This window comes from Onychostoma macrolepis, chromosome 02 (genome assembly GCF_012432095.1).
Source record: "Onychostoma macrolepis isolate SWU-2019 chromosome 02, ASM1243209v1, whole genome shotgun sequence".
Classification (NCBI taxonomy): domain Eukaryota; kingdom Metazoa; phylum Chordata; class Actinopteri; order Cypriniformes; family Cyprinidae; genus Onychostoma; species Onychostoma macrolepis.
In genome coordinates this window covers 23,562,476-23,590,430 of record NC_081156.1, presented here as the reverse complement: position 1 = coordinate 23,590,430, position 27,955 = coordinate 23,562,476, and the positions used below count along the sequence as shown (strand labels likewise).

The 27,955-nt window shown below is 36.6% G+C and overlaps 1 protein-coding gene and 1 gene segment (V, D, J or C); both read left to right on the top strand.

Annotated features, from left to right (window-relative positions):
* The first annotated feature begins 364 nt into the window (after positions 1-364).
* Positions 365-1,104, top strand: LOC131529945 (T cell receptor alpha variable 12-3-like). The segment is given in 2 exon segments: positions 365-617; positions 718-1,104. Coding segments are annotated over 2 exon segments (396 nt in total).
* Positions 1,105-1,647: 543 nt separating this feature from the next.
* Positions 1,648-26,443, top strand: LOC131528496 (uncharacterized). The gene is made up of 8 exons (XM_058757684.1): positions 1,648-1,713; positions 10,112-10,413; positions 13,280-13,328; positions 15,131-15,228; positions 16,175-16,351; positions 21,431-21,662; positions 25,013-25,476; positions 25,839-26,443. Exons 1-7 carry the CDS (start codon positions 1,674-1,676, stop codon positions 25,366-25,368), a joined length of 1,254 nt encoding a protein of 417 aa, XP_058613667.1. The 5' UTR covers positions 1,648-1,673; the 3' UTR covers positions 25,369-25,476; positions 25,839-26,443.
* The last annotated feature ends 1,512 nt before the right edge of the window (positions 26,444-27,955 follow it).

Sequence of the window (27,955 nt, the reverse complement as noted above, 5' to 3'; positions counted from 1 at the left end):
AACCTCTTGTGACTTGAAAAGCGTTCTCAGATAAAGTCTAAGAAAGTATCACCCACACGTGAAAATAGATTTAATATTCCTAAGAAAAATAATAGATTACCTTGAATTTTATAATTTTCTCTTAAATTCAAAATTCTGTGGTTAAAATCCAAACTCATGAAATGGAGCCAGTCTTTAAATTCAGATTTTTGACCAAGGCTGTACCATGTTTTATTATTTAAAAACAGTATGGTATAGGTTAGACATCATATTGGGGTAAAAAAAAAATAATAAAAAATTTAATGCAACTAATATTCAGAACAAATGTGTATTTTTATAATATCAAAAAGTGTTCAGATTCATCAAATGCAATGGGAAATGGGGTAAAAAATATGAGATGTATCTAACAGCAGGTAATTTTTATTTCAGGACTTACAGGGTAAGTTACATTAATGAGTGTAATTGGCTCTTTTACCCAGGGTGAATAAAATGGCTCAGAGAGGAGGGACTGTTCACAGATCTGACATGATGTAATGTCTGACAGAGACTGTGGTGGAAACTATTCAGTCTGACTCTTCTCAGAGTGAACACTTGTACAATGGATCTTCATTTAGTTATGCTGTTCTGTGCCTCAGCAGGTGTGTTTAATTATTTATTTTCCCTTGGCAAGAATGACTTTTACTTAAACAAACAAAGAAAATTCACTATAAAAGCTTTTGTGTACTTTTTATTTTTCAGCTGCTGTCTTTGGAAATGTCATCAAACCAAACAAAACAGACATTTTAGAGATGGAAGGTTCAAATATTACATTGTCCTGTATTTATTCCTCTTCAACTACTGATACTCTCCACTGGTACCGTCAGTATGGAAGATCACAACCTGAATTTCTTGTACTCACCTACAGCAATGCAAAAGACGCTAAAGAGTCTGATGTTGATCCAAGATTCTCTGTTAAAGCTGAAAAAAAGGAACAAATCCATGTCTATCTGGAGATCTCCTCTGCTGCTGTATCAGACTCTGCTCTGTACTACTGTGCTCTGGCGCCCACAGTGACAGGAAACACATCAGCTCTCTACAAAAACCTGTTACTATGAGAGACAAGAGAGAAACACACAGAGAAAAGACATTAAGAAAAAGCCGTAACTGTAATATAAAGTGCAGGTATGCCACAGTATGGCAGTGTAACCATACATTCACACAGGGATACATATTATGTAATGATATTATACATTTATATTATATTAAAATAGTATAGCTACATAACTCTAGATAGAACAGAATTTAAATGATCTTAATAGAATTTAAATATCCTTCATATTTTCATTATAGTTTCGAGCTTATGATAAAACTATTGAAAGAGCAATGCACTAAGGAACAGAGGAACAAAAACGAAAATAGTGTAGTTTTTTTTAATACATTAAAATTGAGACGCCACTTACGCAATACTTGTAGTTAACCAGAAGAGGGCAATCGGTGCTCAATATTACATTTGAAAATACAGTAGCTGTGCTCTGAGATCCACTGTGAGAAAAATAAAGTCAAACCACATACAAAGACACATGAGCTGAATCTCAGCAAAGAAAGTTTAACATGTGCTTCTGCTCATATCATCAAATGTTTCTGGCTGATCTGCAGTGACTTACAGCTCAGAGCACTGAGAGACTCAACAGAGAACTGAACTGATCTGACTGAACATGGACAGATGCTTCATACTGATTCTCATTCTGGGAACAGGTGCATTATTTATTGAGTAACTATTGAAACTGAACAGTTTTAAAACATAAAACCCCAAATGCTAAATGATTTAACTGATTGATTGTTTGTTTGTTTGTTTGTTTTTTTCATAAAAAAGTGTATTTGCAATATTATTTTGTTTATATTTATTATTCGTTTATTATTATTTTGGACATATTTGCTTATTGTTGCCATGGCTGGAGACAGTATTCAGCCAGATAAAGGGACAGATAAAAACTCTAAAGAAAGAGAAACTGTCAAGCTGAGCTGCTCATATATGTGACCCTGGACCACAAAACCAGTCTTAAGTGTCAATTTTTCGAAATTGAGATTTACACAGCATCTGAAAGCTGAATAAATACGATTTCCATTGATGTATGGTTTGTTAGGATCGGACAATATTTGACCGAGATACAACTATTTGAAAATCTGGAATCTGAGGGTGCAAAAAAATCAAAATATTGAGAAAATCGCCTTTAAAGTTATCCAAATGAATTCTTAGCAATGCATATTACTAATCAGAAACGACGTTTTGATATATTTACAGTAGTAAATTTACAAAATATCTTCATGGAATATGATCTTTACTTAATCTACTAATTATTTTTGGCATAAAAGAAAAATCTATCATTTTGACCCATACAGTGTATTTTTGGCTATTGCTACAAATATACCCCAGCGACTTAAGACTGGTTTTGTGGTCCAGGGTCACATATTACAAATAGTGAATATGTGTGGCTTTACTGATACAGACAGTATACTGACAGAGAACCATGCACAATTCTTATTATACAAAAATGCACGGTCAGCTCGTGGTGAACACACATTTGATCATCGGTTTCGTTCAGATACAACACACACTTCCACTGAATTCACTATTACTGATGTACGTCTGTCAGATTCAGCTCTCTATTATTGTGCTCTAAGAGTAGTAGCCCAGTGATACAAAAACCTGAAGCTATTTTCACTTTGAAAATATCTAGTGAAAACCACAATCAAACATCTAATCTATACACCCCCAAATGTAATAAAATATGTGGTCACACCTGTGTAAGATGGCATTAGATCTTTGTTGCAAGGCATAAATTGTAAATTAGAAACTTCAGAAAAAAAGCATTAAGAGTATGTCCAGATATTAGTTCTCCAGCAGAAACACAACCGCTTTATCTTAATATCGTAAATGTAAAACCATTTTAAATTCTTTAAAAATGAATAAATTAATTGTCATTCCACATCCTGATATTCCGATTCAAATTCCAGTTCAGCTTGCGGTGCAATTCAAATTCATGAAAAAGGCCAGTTTTTAAATTCTGAATTGTGCCCAAGGCTGCTTGATTTAGTTTGATTTAATACAGAAATATCCACTATATGCCTAATATTATGTTGGGAATGTACCAAGAGTGCAAATTCACATCCCTTGAACTTCTGAAACACAGTTTTTATTTTATTAAATGCAGTGGAAACTGAAAGACAATTTAAGAAAAAATAAATAAATAAAAATGTTTTCAGGAAAAATAGTATTTCCTAAACAAATTATATTTCAAATTCAAACATGAAGCACATTAATATCACAGAGAAAAAAATAAAACATTAATAAGCCCTTTCATTTGGTACCCAGGTGTGAAATATGAATTGGCTGAGAGAGGAGGGACTATCATATGATCTTAGTGTCTGACAGAGACTGTAGTAGAAAGGATTCAGTCTGACTCTTCTCAGAGTGACCACTTGTACAATGGATCTTCATTCAGTTATTCTGTTCTGTGCCTCAGTGAGTATGTACATTAATGTTTATTTATCTCTTTTTAATAATGTTTTATTTGAAAGAAATCTCACTAAAATGCTACATGTACATTTTCTTTTTAGCTGCTGCCTTTGGAAATGTCATCACTCCAGATGAAACAGAGTTATGTGCTGAGGAGAATTCAGATGTTACGATATCTTGTAGTTATGCCTCTGCAAATTATCTCTACTGGTATCGTCAGAATGGAAGATCAAAACCTGAATTTCTTGTACATACCTTCTATGGCACAAAAGAGACACAGAAGTCTAATGTAGATTCAAGACTCTCTATCAGAATCTCCAACAGTGAACAAAACCATGTGATTCTGGAGATCTCCTCTGCTGCTGTATCAGACTCTGCTCCGTACTACTGTGCTCTGCAGCCCACAGTCACAGGAAACACATCAACACTGTACAAAAACCTTTTCTCATTTTACACAGTGAGAGACTAAATGGAAAGATACACAAAAACAAAGACAACTCTATCTGTGAAATCTTAATATGTAAAGCTGAGCAATAAGGGAATTGATAGGCTAAAAAAAACTCACAAAAATGTACATTTTTGGGTAAAAGTAAATTACAGATAAAATGTTAAACATATAAACCAATATAACAAATGAAAAATGAAAGTAGCATCATAATATTATAAATTTTATTAGATTCATACACAAGTAGCCTATGGTTTATGTTTCAATCACAAAGCTCCACAAGGCGGCAGTGTTCTCAAACGTTCATTAGGAGCTGAAGTCATGGACGACATTTTTTTAATACTTCTAAAACATTTTTATATTTTCATGCTCATGAGGACAAAGAGGAACACTTTGATTTGTAGTCATAAAAAGTGATAGTAATAATAATAATAATAAAAAAACCTTCCAGATTAATTCCTCTAAATTTCTCTGATAAAAAAAATTAATATGGTAAAATTGACATGAAAGTAATTTTTGGGTCACCCTATAAAATAAAATGTATAAATATAAATCTTGTTGCTATTGTCTGAAATTATCACACATTACATCATTATTTTATGTAATTTTTGCTAAACAGTTCATTGGTTTCACACTCACAGAGATCAGGAGGTTCCTGAATGTCTTGATAACTGAAGAGCAGAAAGCATCAGTAAAACAGTCAGAGCACAGAGAGCATTAACACACAACTGATCTGATCATATTCACCATGAACAAATACATGCTGCTGCTTTTCATTATGGCATCAGGTGCGTCATTTATGATTACTTCAGATATTTTAGCAACAGCTTTAAAAACACCGTAAAAACGGCACTGTAAAAAAAAAAAAAAGTTGAGCCAACTTAAAATTTTAAGGCAACCAACTTCAGCAGATTTTTGAGTTTGCTCAACTTATTTTTGTGGGAGATTCTCAAATTTTTGTTGTATAAACTTAAAACGACAAGTTGAGAAAACTCAAAAATCTGCTGAAGCTGGTCGCCTTAAAATTTTAAGTTGGCTCAACTTTTTTTTTTTTTTTACAGTGTGGATGGTATTTTACTGGTTTCCTTTTTCAAAACAGAGTAACATTTTTGTTAGAATGTTTAACATGAGAAATAATGAATTAATATTGTGCTTAATGTTTGCAGGTGTGGCAGCTGTGGACAAAATTGAGCCAAACAGAAGGACCAATATCATCAAAACTGAAAGAGAGACTGTAATGCTGAGCTGCTCATATGAGTCAGACAGTGAATATATATATATATATATATATATATATATATGTTTATACTGGTACAGACAATACCACAGTGGAGAACCTCAATATTTATTACATCAAGGTGCTCGATTAAGCATAGCAAGGCACAGCTCCGATCCTCGATTTATGTCAAGTACTTCTCGCCTTTTCACTGAACTCATTATTAGAAGTGTGACTGTCAGATTCAGCTCTCTATTACTGCACTTTAAGAGTTGAAGCCCAGTGATACAAAACATGAAACAAGTCGTACAAAAACGGCATTTTCACTTTGAAGCTCTTATGAAAACCAAATCAAAACCTCAATAAGAGATAATAACTGCAAACACCTGCGTGAGGCTGATGGGAAAAATGTATTGTAAAAGTAATAAAAGGGCAAACAAAGCTTTTGAATAATTTGCAGTTTCAAGGAATATTACCTAATAAGTTGAAGGACTGTAACTGTAACGAGGAGTCAGTGGCGTTAGGATCCATGTGCAGCTTTATTAATACAGAATACCAGACAAACAGGCAAAGTTCAATCACGGGCTTCAAACACAACGTAGACAGGGCAGAATCAAAGTCAGAGTTCAGGCTAAGGATCAGGGCAGGCAGAAAACACTCAGGATAATCAAGTAACGAAGCAGGTTGAATCAAAGTCGGCAGGCAGCAAAGAATCAGAGTCCAGTAACTAGTCCAGGTCATACACGGGGAATCAAACACAGGGTAAACGCTCAGAAATGTTTGCATGGCAAGACAAGACTTCGCAATGAGGTGATAGGGAGAACAGCTTATAAAGGTGAGGGTGATGAGAAACACCTGTGCCCGTAATCAGCCACAGGTACGGAGTATATGGGAAATGGAGTTCGTGATGTTTAATACTCAGGTGATGGTTCCCTCTGGTGGGAAGTTCGTGACAGAGCCCCTCCCCTGTGAGCGGCTCCTGACGCGAGGAGGCAAACGACGCCGGGGTCTTCCTCGAGGTCTTGGGGCAGGTCTGTCCGGGTGGTCTCTATGGAAGTCTGTGGTAAGTGAAGGGTCGAGGATATCATCAGCATTGACCCATGACCGTTCCTCCGGACCATAGCCCTCCCAGTCCACGAGATACTGCAGAAATCTGCCCCGACGACGAGAGTCCAGGATTTCTCGAACCTGGTATGCCTCCTGACCGTCGATGATGATGGGAGGGACTCTCTGGTCACCAGCCTCGTCTAGGACCTCCGCTCCTCTCTGACCACCAGCGGGCTTGAGCAGAGAGACATGAAAAGTGGGTGAGATACGGTAATGAGCAGGTAAGGCTAATCTAAATGACACTGGAGTGATTTGTCTGATGATTTTGAAGGGACCCACGTACCTGGGACTGAGCTTTTTGCAAGGTAATCGGAGCCTTAGATCACGGGTGGACAACCAAACCCATTGCCCTGGCTGATAGTCGGGATTGGGGCGCCGATGACGATTGGCCTGTTCCGTGGTGCGACGAACTGCTCGTTGAAGATGGACGTGAGCTTCGTTCCACGTCTCCTCACTGCGTTGTAACCATGAGTTGATTGCAGGTAGGTCGGAGGGTTCTCCTGACCATGGAAACAGTGGGGGTTGGAAGCCTAGGACACATTGAAAGGGAGTGATACCTGTAGATGGTTTGCGGAGTGAATTTTGGGCATATTCGGCCCATAGCAAGTAGCGACTCCAGTCGAGCTGATTCTTATGACAGTATGAGCGGAGGAAGCGGGTGAGTTCTTGGTTTAGCCGTTCCACCTGTCCGTTGGCTTGAGGATGGTACCCGGAAGTGAGGCTGACATTTATGCTTAGTTGGCGACAGAAGGCTGACCAAACACGGGAGGTGAACGGAGGACCCGGATCAGAAACTATATCCTCTGGTAGTCCGTAGAACCTGAATACATAGTTACAGAGCGTTTCAGCGGTTTCAAGAGCAGTGGGAAGTGGTATCAACCTGCATGCCTTGGAGAAGTGATCAATGACCGTGAGAATGGTAGTGTGACCCTGAGAGGATGGTAAGTCAGTCACAAAATCAATGGCTATGTGTGACCATGGACATTGTGGAAGGGGTAACGGATGAAGAAGCCCAGCAGGTAGTTGATGCGGGGACTTAGATGTATTGCAGATAGAGCAATTCTGGATGAACGTGATAGTGTCGGTTTGTAGAGTAGCCCACCAGAACTTATTGTTGAGGAGTTGTAATGTGGCTGCAATACCCGGATGGCCGGAGCTGGGATTCGAGTGGACCAGTTGCATTACTCGTTGTCTTAAGATCTGCGGGACGTATATGAGGTTGTGTGGGGTTTCAGCCGGAGGTGGATCAATGACCTGAGCCTCTGTGATTTCAGTCATTATGTCCCACTGCACGGGCGCGAGGATGATGGTGGATGGAATAATGGGTTCTTGATCTGGGGATTTGGAGTCAGAGTCATGGAGCCGAGAAAGAGCATCAGCCTTGGTATTTTGGGAACCGGGACGGTAAGTAATTTTGAAGTCGAATCTGGTGAAGAAGAGAGACCATCTTGCTTGTCGGTGATTGAGTCTTTTGGCTGATTTCAGATACTCTAGGTTACGGTGGTCCGTGAGATCAGTGAATGAGTGTTTTGCCCCTTCCAGCCAGTGCCGCCACTCCTCGAATGCTGCCTTCATAGCGAGGAGTTCGCGATTGCCCACGTCATAATTCTGCTCTGTCGGGTTCGGTTTGCGGGAGAAGAATGCACAGGGGTATAATTTGGGAGGATCACCCTGGCGTTGTGAGAGCACTGCTCCTATGCCCGTACCGGAAGCGTCCACTTCCACGATGAATTCGATCTCCGGATCGGGATGATGCAGGATGGGAGCGGTCGTGAACCTCTCCTTCAGTGACCGGAATGCTGCCGAAGACCAGGTGAGACGTTGGACTCCCTTTTTGATCATGGATGTCATGGGGGCCGCGATCGTACTGAAGTTACGGATGAATCGTCGATAAAAGTTAGCAAATTCACATCCCTTGAACTTCTGAAACACAGTTTTTATTTTATTAAATGCAGTGGAAACTGAAAGGCAATTTAAGAAAAAATAAATAAATAAAAATGTTTTCAGGAAAAATAGTATTTCCTAAACAAATTATATTTCAAATTCAAACATGAAACACATTAATATCACTGAGAAAAAATAAAACATTAATAAGCCCTTTCATTTGGTACCCAGGTGTGAAATATGAATTGGCTGAGAGAGGAGGGACTATCATATGATCTTAGTGTCTGACAGAGACTGTAGTAGAAAGGATTCAGTCTGACTCTTCTCAGAGTGACCACTTGTACAATGGATCTTCATTCAGTTATTCTGTTCTGTGCCTCAGTGAGTATGTACATTAATGTTTATTTATCTCTTTTTAATGTTTTATTTGAAAGAAATCTCACTAAAATGCTACATGTACATTTTCTTTTTAGCTGCTGCCTTTGGAAATGTCATCACTCCAGATGAAACAGAGTTATGTGCTGAGGAGAATTCAGATGTTACGATATCTTGTAGTTATGCCTCTGCAAATTATCTCTACTGGTATCGTCAGAATGGAAGATCAAAACCTGAATTTCTTGTACATACCTTCTATGGCACAAAAGAGACACAGAAGTCTAAAGTAGATTCAAGATTCTCTATCAGAATCTCCAACAGTGAACAAAACCATGTGATTCTGGAGATCTCCTCTGCTGCTGTATCAGACTCTGCTCCGTACTACTGTGCTCTGCAGCCCACAGTCACAGGAAACACAGCAACACTGTACAAAAACCTTTTCTCATTTTACACAGTGAGAGACTAAATGGAAAGATACACAAAAACAAAGACAACTCTATCTGTGAAATCTTAATATGTAAAGCTGAGCAATAAGGGAATCGATAGGTTAAAAAAACTCACAAAAATGTAATTTTTTGGGTAAAAGTAAATTACAGATAAAATGTTAAACATATAAACCAATATAACAAATGAAAAATGAAAGCAGAATCATAATATTCTTAATTCCATTAGATTCATTCACAAGTAGCCTATGGTTTATGTTTCAATCACAAAGCTCCACAAGGCGGCAGTGTTCTCAAACTTTCATTAGGAGCTGAAGTCATGGATGACTTTTTTTTAATACTTCTAAAACATTTTTATATTTTCATGCTCATGAGAACTGAGAGGAACACTTTGATTTGTAGTCATAAAAAGTAATAGTAATAAATAAAAAAAAACCCTTCCACATTAATTCCTCTAAATTTCTCTGATCAAAAAAATTCATATGATAAAATCGACATGAAAGTCATTTTTGGGTCACCCAAAATAAAATGTACAAATATAAATCTTGTTCCTATTGTCTGAAATTATCACACATTACATCATTATTTAATGTAATTGAATGGTTTCAATATAATGTAGTAATAGTTTTCTTGATTTAATGCTGTGTGCAGTAGAATTGTCTTTCATTTGTGAGTAAAGGCCAAAATAACATTCTATACGTGACTTTAATGGAAGCTGAATCTCAAGAAATTCTAACAAATTCTAACATGCTTCTGTTAAGAATATGAAATGTTGAATACTCATTTTATACACAAAATTCTAGTATTAAAAAAAGTGTAATTATCTAACAGTTAAATGCAAATATACAGTATATAGCAACCTATGGAAGAAAGTGAACAGCAGCAGGAAGTTCAGTGAGGAGGAAGTTCCTGTGTGTGTTTGTGACTGATCTGCAGTGACTTACAGCTCAGAGCACTGAGAGACTCAACAGAGAACTGAACTGATCTGACTGAACATGGACAGATGCTTCATACTGATTCTCATTGTGGGAACAGGTACTTTATATTAAATAATTAATAAAACTGTAAATAAATAATTTCAGTTTGTTTCAAACCATGTTTTTTTTTTTTTTTTTTGTAAAATTGCTGTGAAATGTGTTTATTATAGTATAGCTTTTTGTTGACAGGTTTGGTGGCTGGAGACAACATTGAGCCAGATAAAGGGACAGAAAAAACCTCTAAAGAAACCGAAACTGTCAAATTGAGCTGTTCATACAGTACCAGTAGTGAATATGTTCGGCTTTACTGGTACAGACAGTATCCTAATGGAGAACCACAGTATTTATTACTCAAAGGTGCTCGATCACGTAGTTCTGATCAACACACCTCTGATCGTCGATTTCAGTCGACTACATCAAGCACATCCACTGAACTCACTATTACTGATGCACGTCTGTCAGATTCAGCTCTCTATTATTGTGCTCTAAGAGTAGCAGCCCAGTGATACAATGTAATAAAATATGTGGTAACACCTGTGTAAGACTGGGCTTTGTTATAAGGCATAAATGAGAATCTTCAGGAAAAAAGCATTAAAATTATGTCCAGATATCATGTATGCGAGTGTTTATTTAAAATAATTCAAAAATAAAATGTAAAATTTAAAAACTGTAATAAAATCATAATGACATAGTCAATAATAAACTGAATGAATGACAATAAACTAAAATGAATGACAATAGTGATCATGCAATCATTATTATACTGATTGCATTATTTAATAATTGAATGATTTCAATATAACTTAGTAATAGTGTTTTCTTGATTTAAGGCTGTGTGAAGTAGAACTGTTTTCCAAAATGGACAATTGGATAACATATCATTTATGCTTAACAGATAAATTGTTTCAAATAATGGCATGCTGTTGTGAGTAAAGTCTAAAATAACATTCAAAATGTGATGGAAAAAAACTAACACAAAATACTCTAATTTAAAACAACATTCATGTTTTGACAAAATATTTTCAGTTAATGATGTTACATCCCCTCAAATGCAGGAACATATCATCACAATAGTCCCATTCTCATATGGACAAATTCTTAAATAAGGATGGCAGATCAAATTTGGTTTATATGTTTGGCAATCATACAGTTGTAATATTAGTTCATGTGACTTGATCTGATGTCAAATTCAGGTATAATGTGGCTCAGAGAGGAGGGACTCAGTGTTCATATGATCTTAGTGTCTGATAGACTGTGGTTGAAATGATTCAGTCTGACTCTTCTCAGAGTGAACACTTGTACAATGGATCTTCATTCAGTTATTCTGTTCTGTGCCTCAGCTGGTATGTTATTTGGTTGATTACTATTATATAAATGTGTTTTTATTGTTAAAAATTAGTTGTATGAAAAACATCTCATAAAAATTACAAATGTCCCTCTTCTTTTTTAGCTGCTGCATTTGGGAATGTCATTAAACCAAACAAAACAGATGTTTTTGCTGAGGAGGGTTCAAGTGTTACATTATCCTGTAGTTTTTCTGCTTCTGGAGGTTCAGATAATCTCCACTGGTACCGTCAGTATGGAAGATCAAAACCAGAATTTCTTGTACTCACCTACAGCAATGCAAAAGAAGCTCAGCGGTCTGTTGAAGATCCAAGATTCTCTGTTAACATTCCAAAAAGAGAACATGTGATTCTGGAGATCTCCTCTGCTGCTGTATCAGACTCTGCTCTGTACTACTGTGCTCTGAGGCCCACAGTGACAGGAAACACATCAACTCTCTACAAAACTAGTTACAGTGAGAGACAAGAGAGAAACACAGAGACAGAGATGAAGACAGAGAGAAATAAACTGTAAGTGTTTTATACTGTGTACTCTATACAGTATTATGTATATCAGAAAAATAATAGAACCAATGAAAATAAACCACAGGTAGCTGCCTTTATAAAGCAGGAAGTTCCTGTGTGTGTTTGTGACTGATCTGCAGTGACTTACAGCTCAGAGCACTGAGAGACTCAACAGAGAACTGAACTGATCCGACTGAACATGGACAGATGCTTCATACTGATTCTCATTCTGGGAACAGGTACATTATTTACTGAGCAACTGATGAAACTGAACAGTTTTAAAACATAAAACCCTAAATGCTAAATTATTTAATAGACTGATTGTTTTTTTGTTTTTTTTCATAAAAAGTAAATGGTATTTGCAAAATTATTTTGTTTATTTTTTTATTGTGTGTTTATTATTATTTTGGTCGTATGTGCTTATTGTTAACAGGTTTGGTGGCTGGAGACAACATTGAGCCAGATAAAGGGATGGAAAAAACCTCTGAAGAAAGAGAAACTGTTGAGCTGAGCTGCTCATATAGTACAAGTAGTGAATATGTTTGGCTTTACTGGTACAGACAGTATCCCAACAGAGAACCACAGTTTTTATTACGCAAAAATGCACGGTCAGCGAGTGGTGAACACACCTCTGATCGTCGATTTCAATCGACTACATCACGTACATCCACTGAACTCACTATTACTGATGCACGTCTGTCAGATTCAGCTCTCTATTATTGTGCTCTAAGAGTAGGAGCCCAGTGATACAAAACATGAGGCATGTCGTACAAAAACCAGAAGCTCTTTTCACTTTGAACCAGTCTAGTGAAAACCACAATCAAAACCACAATCTATCCAGCTCTGAATGTAATAAAATATGTGGTCACACCTGTGTAAGACATAATTAGATCTTTGTAAATTGTAAATTAGAAACTTAAGAAAAGTAGCATTAACATGTCCAGATGACATGTACATGTAAACCACTTTTATATGGTCATATAATCTCCATTCTCCGGCAGAAACAGAATAACTTTTCATTAATCTCTTAAATGTAAAAACACTTTAAATTCTTTAAAAATGAATAACCTAACTTTCATTATATGGATTTTCATTACATTCCTGATATTCTGATTCAAATTCAAATTCAGCTTCCAACGAGTTGTGACCAATTTAATTAAAATTCATGAATGGGAGCCAGTTTTTTAAATTCTGAATTGCTCCAAAAGCTGTTTGATTTAATTTTATTTAATACAGAAAGTCCACTATATGCCTAATATCATGTTAGGAATGTAAAATTAAACAACCAGAGTGCAAATGTACTTTTCTTGAACTTTTCAAACATAGTATTTATTTTATTAAATGCAGTGGAAACTGAAAGGCAATTTAAAAAAAAAAAAAAAAGGGTGCACAGATTTACTAAACAAAATATATTTCAAAATCACACATAAAACATTAATAGCACAGAGAAAACAAGAGAAGACATTAATAAGCCCTCTCATTTGGTACCCAGGTGTGAAATGTGTAACAGATCGGCCAGGCCCAACTCTCCACCAACCACAACGCTCCACATCACCAGAGTACTAATCATGTCCACCTGCACCTCATTCACTCATCAACATCACAGAGGATAAAAACCCCATCACCACAGTCACACACTGTCCGATCTTGTCAACACGACATGGACTCAGCGACAAGCTACCTACTACTAAGAACGATATCCTTTAACTACTTACCTCAAAAGCCTTACCTCCTGTTCCTTCTCCTTGTGTTCTTCTCCTCCTCCTCCTAGATCGTCATCCCCGGACCAGGGTCTCAGTGTGTGCCCCGCTCCTTGTCTCTGGAATCAAGATCAGTGTGTGTGACTTCAGCAGCCTCCACTCCATTTCCATTACGTTGTCATTTACCTCTATCTTAATAAATATCTCTTCACCACTCACATTGAGTCTGGCCTATACTGTGACAAAATGTAGCTATGACATGGCTGAGAGAGGACTCAGTGTTCACAGATCTGATATGATCTTAGTGTCTGACAGAGACTGTGGTTGAAATGATTCAGTCGGACTTCTCAGAGTGAACACTTGTACAATGGATCTTCATGTACTTATTCTGTTCTGTGCCTCAGTCAGTATCTACATTAATTTTTATTCATCAGCTTTTTTATTTTTTTTAAACTCTAAACGTACACTTTCTCTTTCAGCTGCTGTCTTTGGAAATGTCATCACACCAAATGAAACTGAGGTGCTGAGGAGAATTCAAATGTTACGTTCTCTTGTAATTATGCCTCTGCAAATGATATCTGGTATAGTCAGAATGGAAGATCAAAACCTGAATTTCTTGTACTCCCCTACTAGGAAAAAAGAGACACGGAAGTCTAAAGTAGATTCAAGACTCGTTATCAGTCTCCAACAGTGAACAAAACCGTGTGATTCTGGAGATCTCCTCTGCTGCTGTATCAGACTCTGCTCTGTACTACTGCGCTCTGAGGACCACAGTCACAGGAAACTTAACGCAATGTCAAACTCAGTAAATGTCAACTTACACAGTAAGAGATAACATGGAAAGAGACACAATCAAAGACTGACAGCTCTAGCTGTGAAGTCTCTCAAAAATATAAATTTTTGGGTAAAAGTAAATTACAGATAAAATGTTAAACATGTAAATCAATATAACAAATGAAAACTTAAAGCAGAATCATAATATTGTTAATTCTATTCAAAAGTAGAGTATGGTTTATGTTTCAATCACAAAGCTCCACAAGGCGGCAGTGTTCTCAAACTTTCATTAGGAGCTGAAGTCATGGATGACTTTTTTTCTTTTTTTTTTTTGAGAGGAACACTTTGATTTATTAAAAGCTTCCAGAATAATATAATTCCTCTAAATTTCCCTGAGCAAAAAATTCACATGATACAACTGACATTAAAGTCATTTTTGGGTCACTCTATAAAATAAAACATATCAGTATAAATCTTGTTGCTATTTTCTGAAACATTTATCACACATACCATCATTTTATGTAATTTTCCTAAACAGTTATCAATGTTACAAAGCCTTCACTGGTTTCACACTCACAGAGATTAGGAGGTTCCTGAATGTCTTGATAACGGAAGAGCAGAAAGCATCAGTAACACAGTCAGAGCACAGAGAGCATTAACACACAACTGATCTGATCATATTCACCATGAACAAATACATGCTGCTGCTTTTCATTATGGCATCAGGTGCGTCATTTACTTCAGATCTTTTAGTAACAGCTTTAAAGACCCTATAAAATACTGGATAGTGTTTTTTCCTTTTTTTTTTTTTTTTTAAAACAAGTGCAGAGTAACTTTATTGTTAGAATGTTTAACATGAGAGTTAATATTGTGCTTAATGTTTGTAGATGTCACGGCTGTGGACAAAATTGAGCCAAACAGAAGGACCAATATCATCAAAGAGACTGTAACTCTGAGCTGCTCTTATGAGTCAGACAGTGAATATGTACGTCTGTATTGGTACAGACAATATCACAATGGAGAACCTCAATATTTATTACATCAAGGTGCTCGATCAAGCATAGCAAGGCACAGCTCCGTTCCTTGATTTATGTCAAGTACTTCTCGCATTTTCACTGAACTCATTATTAGTAGTGTGACTGTGTCAGATTCAGCTCTCTATTACTGCGCTTTAAGAGTTGAAGCCCAGTGATACAAAACATGAAACAAGTCGTACAAAAACTACAAGCCATTTTCACTTTGAAGCTCTTATTATGAAAACCAAATCAAAACCTCAATAAGAGATAGTAACTGCAAACACCTGTGTGAGGCTGATGGGAAAATGTATTGTGAAAGTAATAAAAGGGCAAACAAAGCTTTTGAGTAATTTGCAATTTCAAGGAATATTACCTAATAAGTTGAAGGACTGTAACTATAATAAGTGTACTTTCACTTGCTTTATGGCTAACACGTTTAACATTATGTGACTTTATTTCAGCTGTGTAACACTTGCAAGAAACCAAAAGAGGGCAATATACAATAAACAGAGTGGTTTCCTTTAGGTTTTCACAAGCTCCTCCTTAAAGTCCTATCATATTATGAAAGCAAACCTGTCTTATTTATTTTGACTTCATTGTTTGAAACAGATCATGAGGTGGTTCAGGAATATATTTCTATTTGCACTATTCAGTCTTGGTATGCATTTCTACACATTTTAAGCAGTTAGATCACTCTTTAAATATTTGTAGAGATTGTTTGTTGATATGGATTTTGTGATATACATCAAAAATCATAACTACATCATATATTCTTAAATCCTTACAGAGTGCAGATCAGAAGACAAAGTTGATCAGCCAGACAGACATGTGAGTGAAGCTGAAGGACAATCAGTGACATTAGATTGTACATATACAACAACCTCAACACAACCATACATCTTCTGGTACATCCAGAGAGCAAATCACCTTCCTAGATACATCCTGAGGAGAGACAAGTTTGGAATTGGAGAAAATGGCACTGAGTTTCACGAGAGATTTCACTCTGAATTTTCATCAGATTCAGTTCCACTGACAATCCATGATGTGCGTGTGTCTGACTCTGCTGTGTACTACTGTGCTCTGAAGCCCACAGTGAGAAAACTCAAGTCAAACCACATACAAAAACACAGAGACATAAACATAAACATGTTTGTGACTGTTTCTTCATGATAAACATATTTGTAGTTTAAAAACTATATTAAAATCAAAATGAATGTAGCAGTCAATCATAAACTACAATGAACTACAATATTGATCATGCAATCATTATTATATTGTTTGCATGATTTAATGTAATTGAATGATTTCAGTATAATTTAGCAATAGTGTTTTCTTGATTTAAGGCTGTGTGAAGTAATTGTCTTCCAACATGAACAACTGGATAACATTATATTTTGTTATCAACATTTTTTATTTTTCATACATAACATCCAAAAAAAAAAAAAAAAAAAAACAAACAAACAAAAAACAACAACAACAGACACATACTCAATATCTCAAAGTCCAGTCAAAGGGAGGGAGAGAGGGAAGGACAAGAAAAACACAAAAGTCACTCCTTTATACAGTCACGTATATCAAAGAGAAAGCACTGCCAAGCATCAATGGTAGAAGGCTTGGCCCCATTGATTCGTGCTGTTGTACATTCACAAGTCACTATTTGCAGGAGGCTACAGATCCAATATGCTTTTCCACACATGTGAGGTGTAAACCAGTTTTGTATTATTGTCTTCTTCGCAGCTGTAAAACCAGCAAACAACATTCTCTTTTGCATTGAAGTTATACAGAGGCCAGAATCATCATTAAGAAGACACAAACTTGGATTAACAGACCAATCAATATGCAGTAAGGATGATAGAACCAGGTTTACATGTGTCCATAGACTGATGACGACAAGACATTCCCAAAACATATGCAGAAAAGTACCTGACGATGTAGTATTACATATATGGCAGTTGAGATTCGGTTGTAGTTACATTTTAAATCTTTTGTAAGGAGTTATGTATGTATGAATGACTTTGAAGTGAATAAGACGATGAGCCAGATTTTTAGATGTTAAACTGAGATTAGACCACACTCTCTCCCAGTCGACAGACAAATTAAGGTCAGATAATTCCCTATTCCAAGTAGTTTTACTAGAAAGAGGTTTTGTAATGCAATCAATAATCTTATTATATATTAAAGAAACAGACGGCCGACCAACAGATGGTGCAATCCAATCTTGCATAGGATGAGAGGAGATGGGAGATGCCCAAGGAACTCCATACGCTTTGAGAACAGAACGTAATTGAAGAAAGACAAAATATGCGGATGCTGGTAGACAAAATTTGGTTCTTAATGTCTGAAATGAACATAAGCCCTGGTTATTATATATATCACCGCATGTGTTTACACCCAAAGAGGACCAAGAGGGTTGGACAAATGGACGATTTCCGCATACAAAATTAAAATTGTGCCATAAAGGTGTACTGTTACAAAATTTGAAGGTTCCTCCTATCCGACGTTCCACCGTTTTCCAGATTTTAATAGAGTTGGCCACAACCGGACCAAATTTATAATTATCCCCTTTTTTTCCTGTGCCAGTAAATAACATATCTTGGAGTCTATTTGGTTTAACCTTGTCAGCTTCAATCACTCTCCAAGAAACTGTAGATTCAGGATCAACCCAATTATGAAGAGCCTTAAGCTGGAACGACCAATAATACAGTTCAAAATTTGGTACAGCCAGTCCTCCTGCGCTATTAGGATGTTGTAATGTGGTAAGTTTAATTCTGGGGCATTTATCATTCCAGATAAATTTAGAAATTATGGAGTTGATCTCCTTAAAGTAACCTGGAGGGAGAAAGTGGTAGCATAGAGAAAAAAAATTAAATCGAGGTAACAAATTCATTTTAACAGTGGAGATTCTTCCTTGAAGAGATACTTTAAGATTCTTCCATCTTTGAATGTCATTTTGACCTTAACTAAAATATTATTAAAATTGTCTCTGGCAATCTTATGAATGTTTTATATATGGTAATGCCCAAATAGATGAAAGATTCCTTAATAGGGATAAATGAGGAATAGAAGAATTAACTTTAACATTGTTAATTGGCATTAAAGCAGATTTGCTCCAATTTATTTTATATCCTGATAAGCTACTGAAATTATCAAATTCCTTAATTATACTAGAGACTGAAACATCAAAGTGGTCTAAATATAGAATAATATCATCAGCGTATAATGAAATACTATGATTATGATCATGAATCTTAATCGATACTTCAGATTTCCTGATGGCTTGTGCTAAGGGTTCAAGAGATAGACAAAACAATAAGGGGAAAGCGGACATCCCTGCCTTGTTCCCCGCTGCAAAGGAACGGGGAAATAATATTACCAGTTATGACTGATGCTGCAGGTGAGTGGTATAATGTCTTAATCATAGAAATTAAGTGTTCACGAAGCGAAACATTGCAGAACTGCCCACATATAATTCCACTCTAGCCTGTCAAAGGCTTTTTCTGCATCAAGTGAAAAGACTGCACAAGGGTCGGTGGGAGTCTGCAAAGTCCAGAATATGAAGGAGTCGACGCATATTGTCAGATGCATTGCGCCCCTTGATGAAACCAGTTTGGTCAAACTATGAATTACCTTCTCCATACGAAAAGCAAAAACTTTAGCATAGATTTTAAGATCACATGGGAAAAGCGAAATCGGTCTGTAGCTGGAACAATCTAATGGGTCTTTCCTTTTTAAGAAGTAATGAAATCAGTGATGTTTTTGATCTCTATGAAATACCCCATGTTCAATTGCAAAATTAAATGAATTAAGCATAAGTGTCCCTACCAAATCCCAAATTTCTAAATATAATTCAGGGGAGACCATCTAGACCTGGCGATTTGCCCTTTTGAAGGCTTTTAGAGGCGTGCAGCTCCTCCAAACTTAATGGGGCCTCCAAAGATTCTTTATCCATCTGTGAGATTCGAGGCAGTTCAATTTATCTAAATACTGCTTACAAATTGGTTCATCAAAATCTGTTTCGACTTTATACAGATTCATGTAAAAACCTTTAAATATGTCATTAATTGCCGAGGGTTCGTGGTGACCTGATCATCCGATGATTTTATTGCGCCAATATATGCCTTAGACTCGCATTCTTTCAACCTAAGGGCCAATAAATGACTAGGTCTCTCTGATTCAAAATAATATTTTGCCTAGTCCTATGTAAAATAAATTCCGCCTTTGAGTGTTAAAGTAAATCATATTCTTCTTTTAAAGAGGACAACTGTGTAGCCTGTTGATCAGTAAAATGTTGTTTTTGTAGGTTTTGCAATGATTGGATTTTATTTTCTAATTGTGTAAACTGGTGAGTTTTCGCTTTGGCAAGAGTAGAAGAGAAAGATATACAGAATCCTCATATGGCACACTTAATCGATTCCCACATTATTTGAGGATCCACATCAGAGGGCATATTGATTTCAAGAAATTCCTTAATATATTCTTTTAGTGAAGTAATGAAAGTCTGATTACTTAATAATGATATGTTAAAGCGCCATCTAGGGACTTGGCTTTAACATCGGAGAGAGAACACTGCACAACACAGCAGAATGATCAGATAATAAAATTGGTAATATAGAAATGGAGGAATTGACGAAATTAAAGATGGGCTGAGAAATATGTAGTCTATCCTAGAGAAAGTCTTATGTCTATTAGAAAAAAAAGTGAAGTCCTTAGCTTTAGTATTCTGAATTCTCCAAAGATCGATTAAGTTGAGCTCCGTGATAAATTTATTCAGTAATTTAGAAGATGGATTGGCTGTTGTATTAGATTGAGATTTATCTAAAGCAGGATTTATGACAGCATTAAAATCACCACCCACAACTAATGGGCAGTCAGTCTGCTCAAGTAATGTTTTGGAAATCTGTGTAAGGAACGCACTGTCTGTCTCATTCGGACTGTAAATAGAGACCAATACTATTATATATTTTGCATCGGATAAAAACAAATCTACCCTTCTCATCACTACCAAGGTGTTCAATTGTTAAATTTAACTTTCGATTAACAAGGATAAGCACCCCCTTAGTTTTATTTTGAGCGCAGGAAAAAGCCGCTAATTTATAATATTTATTCTGAAAACGTGCCACGTCAGATTGTTTTAAATGCGTCTCTTGAATTAGGACACAGGAAATAGACTTACGGTGTAAATATTCTAACACACGGGTTCGTTTAACAGCAGAATTTAAACCATTCACATTAAAATATTGATAAAATATTTAGAGTATGCATTGAATATTCATAATCCCAAAATTGTAATCAATAAATGAAAAAAAAAACAGAAGCACTTCCATTCTGTAAATAGCATGTAAACGCTGACGTGCATTTTAGATACCAAACCTCCTAGATGAAAAATCACTTTAGAAATAAGATAAAATAAATAACAGTATAAATGTCTGTTGTAAAAAGTAAAAACAACATAAAAACCTGAACAACCAACAACCATAAACAAGGAACAACTCAGACCGCACATTACCGAGAACATAGGTCTGAATGAGCGACAAAAATAGTGATGGTTCGTGACCGATCCACTCCAACGCAAGACATGTCTCCCGAAAGGCCCACACAGCCAAAAAATATTTTTAATTAAACCTACTCTCAATTAGTCCCCTCCAAAAAAGGGGATGTCAGTCTTACCAGCAACGAGATCGTTGTACCGGATATATAGGGACAATATCTCGGTAGTAGAGAGGAGAGAAGAAAAAGCAAAAAATAGAGTTAGCAAGCGTCCATGTCCATCCTACCATCATCCCCTACTGGGCAGCTAGGACCATGTCCATCCCGGCCATAAAGTTCCTCCCGCTGGACCGGAGAGACAGCGGCCGCTGTTCCCCCGTCGCCGCCCCGCAGAGCCGCGGCATATGTCTTCTGCTGAGACAGGGAGCTGATAAAATCCTCCGCTTTCTGAGGGGAATCTAAGCTTTTCTGTTCCCCTTTGTGCCGTAGTTTAAGTACCGCCGGATAGATGAGGAAGGGCTGGAGGCCAAGCGCTGTCATCTTCTTCAAAACCGGACCAAATGCCTTTCTCCTGATCGCTGTAGCTGGACTAAAGTCGGGAAAAAATAATAGTGTGACATTGTTCTGTGCGCATTTCACCGGATAGGCCTGCCGAGCACCCTTCAGGATATCTGATCTGTCATGCTATCTCAGTACACGGAAGATGAGAGTGCGCGGCCGATCGGAGCCTCTCCCTCCGTCATACACGCGGTGCGCCCGGTCAATCTCAATGTCACGGCCCCTCAAGGAAGGAATCCACTTGGGAAGATGAACTCTGAGGAAACCAGCCGCGTCGGATCCCTCAGCCCCCTCTGGCAGCCCCACCAGTTGTACTTTGTTCCTCCTGCACCTGTCCTCCATATCTGTCATCTTCTCTGTGAGTCGCTCCAGCTGATTTCTTACGTCCGTGACTGCCCTCCTATCCTCACGTGCATCTGCTTGCACAGAATCAACGCGGTCACGTGTCTGCTTCGCCGCGGTAGTTATGGCCTCAAACTCCTCTCTTAGCTCTTTAACAGACTTGTTGGTCGCTTGTATGTCCTCACGCAGTTCGCGCAATGCTGGAATCAGTACAGAGTCCATCGCATCTCTTACTGCCGAATTCACAACCGAATTCAAAGTGCTTTGCTGCTCTTTAAATGCTAGTTCAATACGGCTAGCGATAGCATCGTCGAGGTCTTCTCTGGAGATGGCGGAATCTCTGAATTTTTTCTTCATTGGCGATTGCTCAATCTCTCTTTTCCGATCCCCTTTGTCTGCCTTAGCACTCATGATGGGTCCAATGCAGAGTGGTTCAAATTTTACTGACAGGATCTTACAATATGTGGCAAAGTGAGCAGAGCGAAAGACTAAGCTTGCATCGCCGTCGAAGGGTCACGTGATCCCCTGGATAACATATTATTTATGCTTATAACATATAAATTCGTTTCAAATGATGGTACGCTGTCATGTGTCAAGCCCAAAATAACATTCAAAATGTGATGCCCTATTAAATTGTTATCACATTTGTGGTAGTTTTTGTAATTTTATAAAGAAATGTTTGTTCTTAATTTTGTTCAGGGGTAATTAACCTGTGTCTACCATTCATTTGCACTAATATATTTTATATAGCGGGCAGGAGTAATTGTGGAGTTCGTCAGCAGGGGGCAGTGTGGCGCGTATTGTGCTTTCGGGGCGCTACGTCAGTTTGTCCCGTTTTGCGGTCTTTCTCTTTCTGCTGAGCGAGATGAGAAACGGACGCAGACTTTGCCTCTTCTCACTTATTTCTCCTGTTTCAGGTTGGTAGACTAGTAAATTAAGTTAAATAACTGAAATATAGTATGTTTATATGTCGCTGAATGTTTCAAGGTTCGTGTGAGAAGGCTGTTTTATGAAAATGTGGATATATCATAGACTAAAAAAAAATGGACGTAGTGTCCGTGACGTCACCCGTAGGTTTCTGTAAAGCGTTTTTGAAGCCTAAAGCCGACCGCCGCCATCTTAGCGCGTCACTCCCGGATAATCGAAAATGGGCAAAAAGGCGGGACGTGGGTGAAGCTGAGCTGAAACCACGCCCCTCTATAGTGACAGCAGTGCTGCCGTGCAAAGACAAAACACCATAACTTCATTTTTGGTCGAAAATGAGTTATTGATCATTTTGGGACATTAATGACCTCCTTTATCATGTGCTTAAGTATCATGGAGAAAAGCCCCGGAGAAACCAAGGCAGAACACAGTATAACATCAGTTACCGCGGTTTGACTTTGTTTTGGAAAGCTCAGATAAATTACGGTGCTCTGCATATGTTTGCATTCGTTCGTCAATACTGTGCTAGCCTGGAGTTACACGGTATTCTGCCTTTGTTTTACTGTCCATTAAAGTCTACCGCGTTTATTGTGTACTTCTATATCTGTTGGCACTTCATTAGACAAACAAATGAGAGAGATCACGATCTAACAAACTGCTCCATATAACAAAGCACTGTAAGCAATAACGATTTAAAAACATCTAATTGCTAGATTCCCAGTGTCCTACCTATAGTTAATTTTTTTCTGTACAAATACAAATCATTAAAGCCAGTTTTCTAAGTTTCGCACTAGAGAGTTTCACACTCTGGAGCAGAGCTCGCGGCAGTCCACCTGTCACTCAAGTGGCCACGCCCTTAATTATGCAGAACTTTAAGGCTTAATATAATTTAAACGGATGAATTATAAAAAAATTCACCCCCCTCACAGTTGTCACGAAGGGCAAAATTAGCTATATAGACCAAAATAATTTTTTGTACCAGGCTGTAAACATGTTTTTCTGCTGTAAAGTTGGGCATTTTAACATGGGGAGTCAATGTGATTGACTCCCTTTTGGGCTCAACCTCAGCGGCCAGTCGATGGTGCAGTTTTAGTCACTTCCGTGTTGGTTTCACTAGAGGAGCGGGAGGTTGCCGCTTGGGATATATGTATATATAACAACAGTTGTATGTTCGCGCCCGGTGACGTCATCTATTACTACCAAGGTCACGTGGAACGGAGTTTTATTTCTAGTTTTTTGAACATTTTTGTAAAGTTAAATAGTTTTGAAATGTATGATATTGTGTAATATGTGAAAAGCTAGTGTTAAAACCAAACGTTTTATATTCTAAAAGTGGTATAAAAACATGTTACATTTACATTTACATTTAGTCATTTTGCAGACGCTTTTAAGCGACTTACAATTTGGGGAACACATGAAGCGATTCATCTTGAAGAGGCAATTCGACAAAGGAAGTGCTTGTAACACCAAGTCTCAAGCATTGTTTAAATAAGTACAAGCTAGCAAGGGAAGGAATAAGTAAGGAGAAAGATTTTATTTTTTATTTTTTATTTTTTATGTGTAGGTTGAAGTCAAGTAGTGTCGAAAGAGATGATGTTAGAAGTCTGTCAGCTCATGCATTGTGTAAGAGTAGAAAATGATGCTAGTTGAAAACGGAAAATGCATTTAAGAACTATATGCAAGCGAAAACATAAACTATGTTTTATATTAAGTTGAAAAAGAGACAACTTACAAGATAACAGTGGTTATTGTCATTGTGATTTATTTGATCATACACAGTTTATATCTCAGTAATTGCTGAAAGATAAAAAAAGACAAATTGTATTTTATTTTTGAAACTGTCTATTTCATGAGAAAACATTGTGTGTTTATAACCAAGTAGGATTTTAATTGTGATTGTGTAATAAATCCTCTTGGCTCTCTTTCTGCTGAGCGAGATGAGAAACGGACGCAGACTTTGCCTCTTCTCACTTATTTCTCCTGTTTCAGAGCGAGAGCATATAAGCCGTTTACACGATACCAGCCGGTACTTGTAACAAAAACGTGACTGTAATGGGAGAAATGCAGGAACATATTACAATAATTACATTCTCATAAGGTCATATTCTTAAATAAGGATGACAGATCAAATTTGGTTAATTCATTTATTTATTTATTGGTAATCATACACTTTTAACATTAGTTCATGTGACTTGATCTGATATCAAATTCGAGCAAAGGTATAATGTGACTCAGAGAGGAGTGACTCTGTAATCGAATCTGACAGAGACTGTGATAGAAACAGTCTGACTCTTCTCAGAGTGAACACTTGTACAATGGATCTTCATTCAGTTATTCTGTTCTGTGCCTCAATTGGTGTGAAATTATTTTGTTAATTATACTTTTTTTATATATCTCACTAAAAATTAACAAATTTACTCTTACAAATGCTTTCTTTTTCAGCTGCTGTCTTTGGAAATGTAATTAAACCAAACAAAACCGATATTGTTTATGAGGAGGATTCAAATGTTACATTGACCTGTAGTCATTCCCCTGGAGCTTCAGATACTCTCTACTGGTACCGTCAGTATGGAAGATCAAAACCTGAATTTCTTGTACTCACCTACGGTAGTGCAAAAGAAGCTCAGCGGTCTGATGTAGATCCAAGATTTTCTGTTAAACTTGAAAAAAGGGAAAAAAAACACGTGGATCTGGAGATCTCTTCTGCTGCTGTATCAGACTCTGCTCTGTACTACTGTGCTCTGCAGCCCACAGTGACAGGAAACACATCAGCTCTCTACAAAAACCTGTTACAGTGAGAGACAAGAGAGAAACACAGAGACAGAGATGAAGACGGAGAGAAAGAAGCTGTAACTGATCATTACAATATTATGTGTCAGAAAAATAATAGAATAGAAAAATCACAGGTATTTACCTAAATCAAAAGGTATTTAATCAGTGTATTGGAAAAACAAAATATAATCACAATGTAACATTCTGTGAGCCAACATTTGGCAATATACAGATGAAGTAATAAATTTAGAATATCTTGTAATATTCTTAAAAAAAAAATCAAATGTAACAAATGTTAAAATATCTTGAATGATTCTCATGTGTAATATATAGCGCATACAATCACATGGTGCTCTTGCTTGTTAAAGCAGTGTATTTAAATGATAACAGTATGTTTTTTTTTTTTTGGAAGTGCTGTGAAATGTGTTTGTATTTATTTTGTCAACCTTGGTTTCACAAATCAAAAATCTTTTTTATTTGTGCTTACTGTTGACAGGTTTGGTGGCTGGAGACAACACTGAACCAGATAAAGGGACAGAAAAAGCCTCTAAAGAAACAAACTGTCAAGCTGAGCTGCTCATATAGTACAAATAGTGAATATGTTTATCTTTACTGGTACAGACACTATCAGAGAACTGCAACTGTATTTATCACGCAAAGGTGCACGATCATAATACACCTCTGCTCTTCAGTTTCAGTCGACTACATCACAAACATCCACTGAACTCACTATTACTGAATACTGATGCACGTCTGTCAGATTCAGCTCTCTATTATTGTGCTCTAAGAGTAGGAGCCCAGTGATACAAAACATGAGACATGTCGTACAAAAATGAAGCTCTTTTCACTTTGAATATATCTAGTGAAAACCACAATCAAAACCAGAATCTGTTATAATAATATATGTGGTTACACCTGTCAGAGGTTAAATTTGGCCTTTTATAAAACTTAAAAATACGTACAGAATATCATGTTCCATGTGGTTACTTCAGTGCACAAATGCATGTCTTGAAAAAAGTCAAATGTTTGTCATCATTTACTCACCCTCATGTCGTTCCAAACCTGTATGAATTACTTTTTATGTTGAACATTAAAGATGATGTTTTGGGTGAACTATTCCTTTATTTTCTACCTTAACTATATATATATATATATATATATTTTTTTTTTTTTTTTTTACTACAAGAAAATGATATGTAGGTCAATATTTAAACTAATCTATAAAATATTCTGCTTTTGTAAATCTAAAATAATTTCATAAAATAGTATAAAAAAACAAACAAAAAAAAAACCCCACCACAGATTGCAACCAAATCTCATCAGGATCATAAATAAAATAAAATAAAATTACATGCATGTTGAAATTCAATATGACTGATATATATATGTATATATGTCAAATATAATCCAAACTTCTCACCAAATGCAAAAGCACATGTGTTTGCAACATTCATATGTGGCCATCCCTTGTAATTAAATGGTGTTGATATTCCAGTAATTTCTGTGAGGACAAATCAAAGCCATAGAATGACATTTTTAGAGAGTTTGGGAATGGTTCATTCTATTCCAGTATCACAATGCCCCTGTAATTTCAGATGTTGGCCACTGTGTGGCATAATCTATGATGTTGGCGGCAACTGTTTATTTAAGATCCTGCTGTGTGTAACTTCTGAAACAATTGTGATTGAAAAACTTATTAGACTAATATTGCCTGCTGTACATAAACTGTTAATTTGAATAAAACATGTACTTTTAATGGCTGAATTCCTTGTTAGATAAATGTTAAATGTAACAAATTTGTATTATAGTTAAAATTGAGTTTATTTTATAATTTTATCTGTGACTATGAATATCCATGACAACATACAGAACAAGAAGAACACTGCAACAATGCAATAGTAATATTAATACTGAAGTCATCTGAGATCATTTTCAAGATGTCATGATAGTGTTAGTTGCCGTTGTTTCAAACAAGAAAGTCCACTCTGGTTTCAGTTAACTACTGCAATGTGCGGACCGATAGCACTGTACAGCATTGCTATGGAAATATTAGGAAATATAAGACTGGCACATTTGACCAATCAATCAAATAATTCACAGCAGTCTAATAAGAGACTGTACAGTGTGTTTCAGTGAATAAAGTGATATAATCATTGCACATATAAACACAATTAAGTCATATGGTTATATATATATATATATATATACAATATTACAGTCTTCATTGACACTGACTGTAGCACAGGCTCCTCCCAGCAGTCAGAAAGTGATTTGAATTTATTGCTGCTTTAACAGATGCAGAAAGAGGAAGAGGATCACAACACCTCTGCATAAGAGTTGGTGATTTCAATTGTATATAATGGCACTGTGGAAAAGTGCCATTGTGATCATAGTTTTATATATATGGGGTGAGTAGAACATTTAAATAATGGTTATTTTTAAATATATTTAAAATGAATCTTCATTATGTATGAATGTGCATTTTTTTTTTTTTTTGCAGCCAATGAGAACATTTTTTATTCATAATGTTTTTATTCAATTTCAGGCTGTAATTCCCAAGACAAAGTTGATCAGCATTCAAGGATTCATTCTGCTTTTGAAGGCGATACTGTA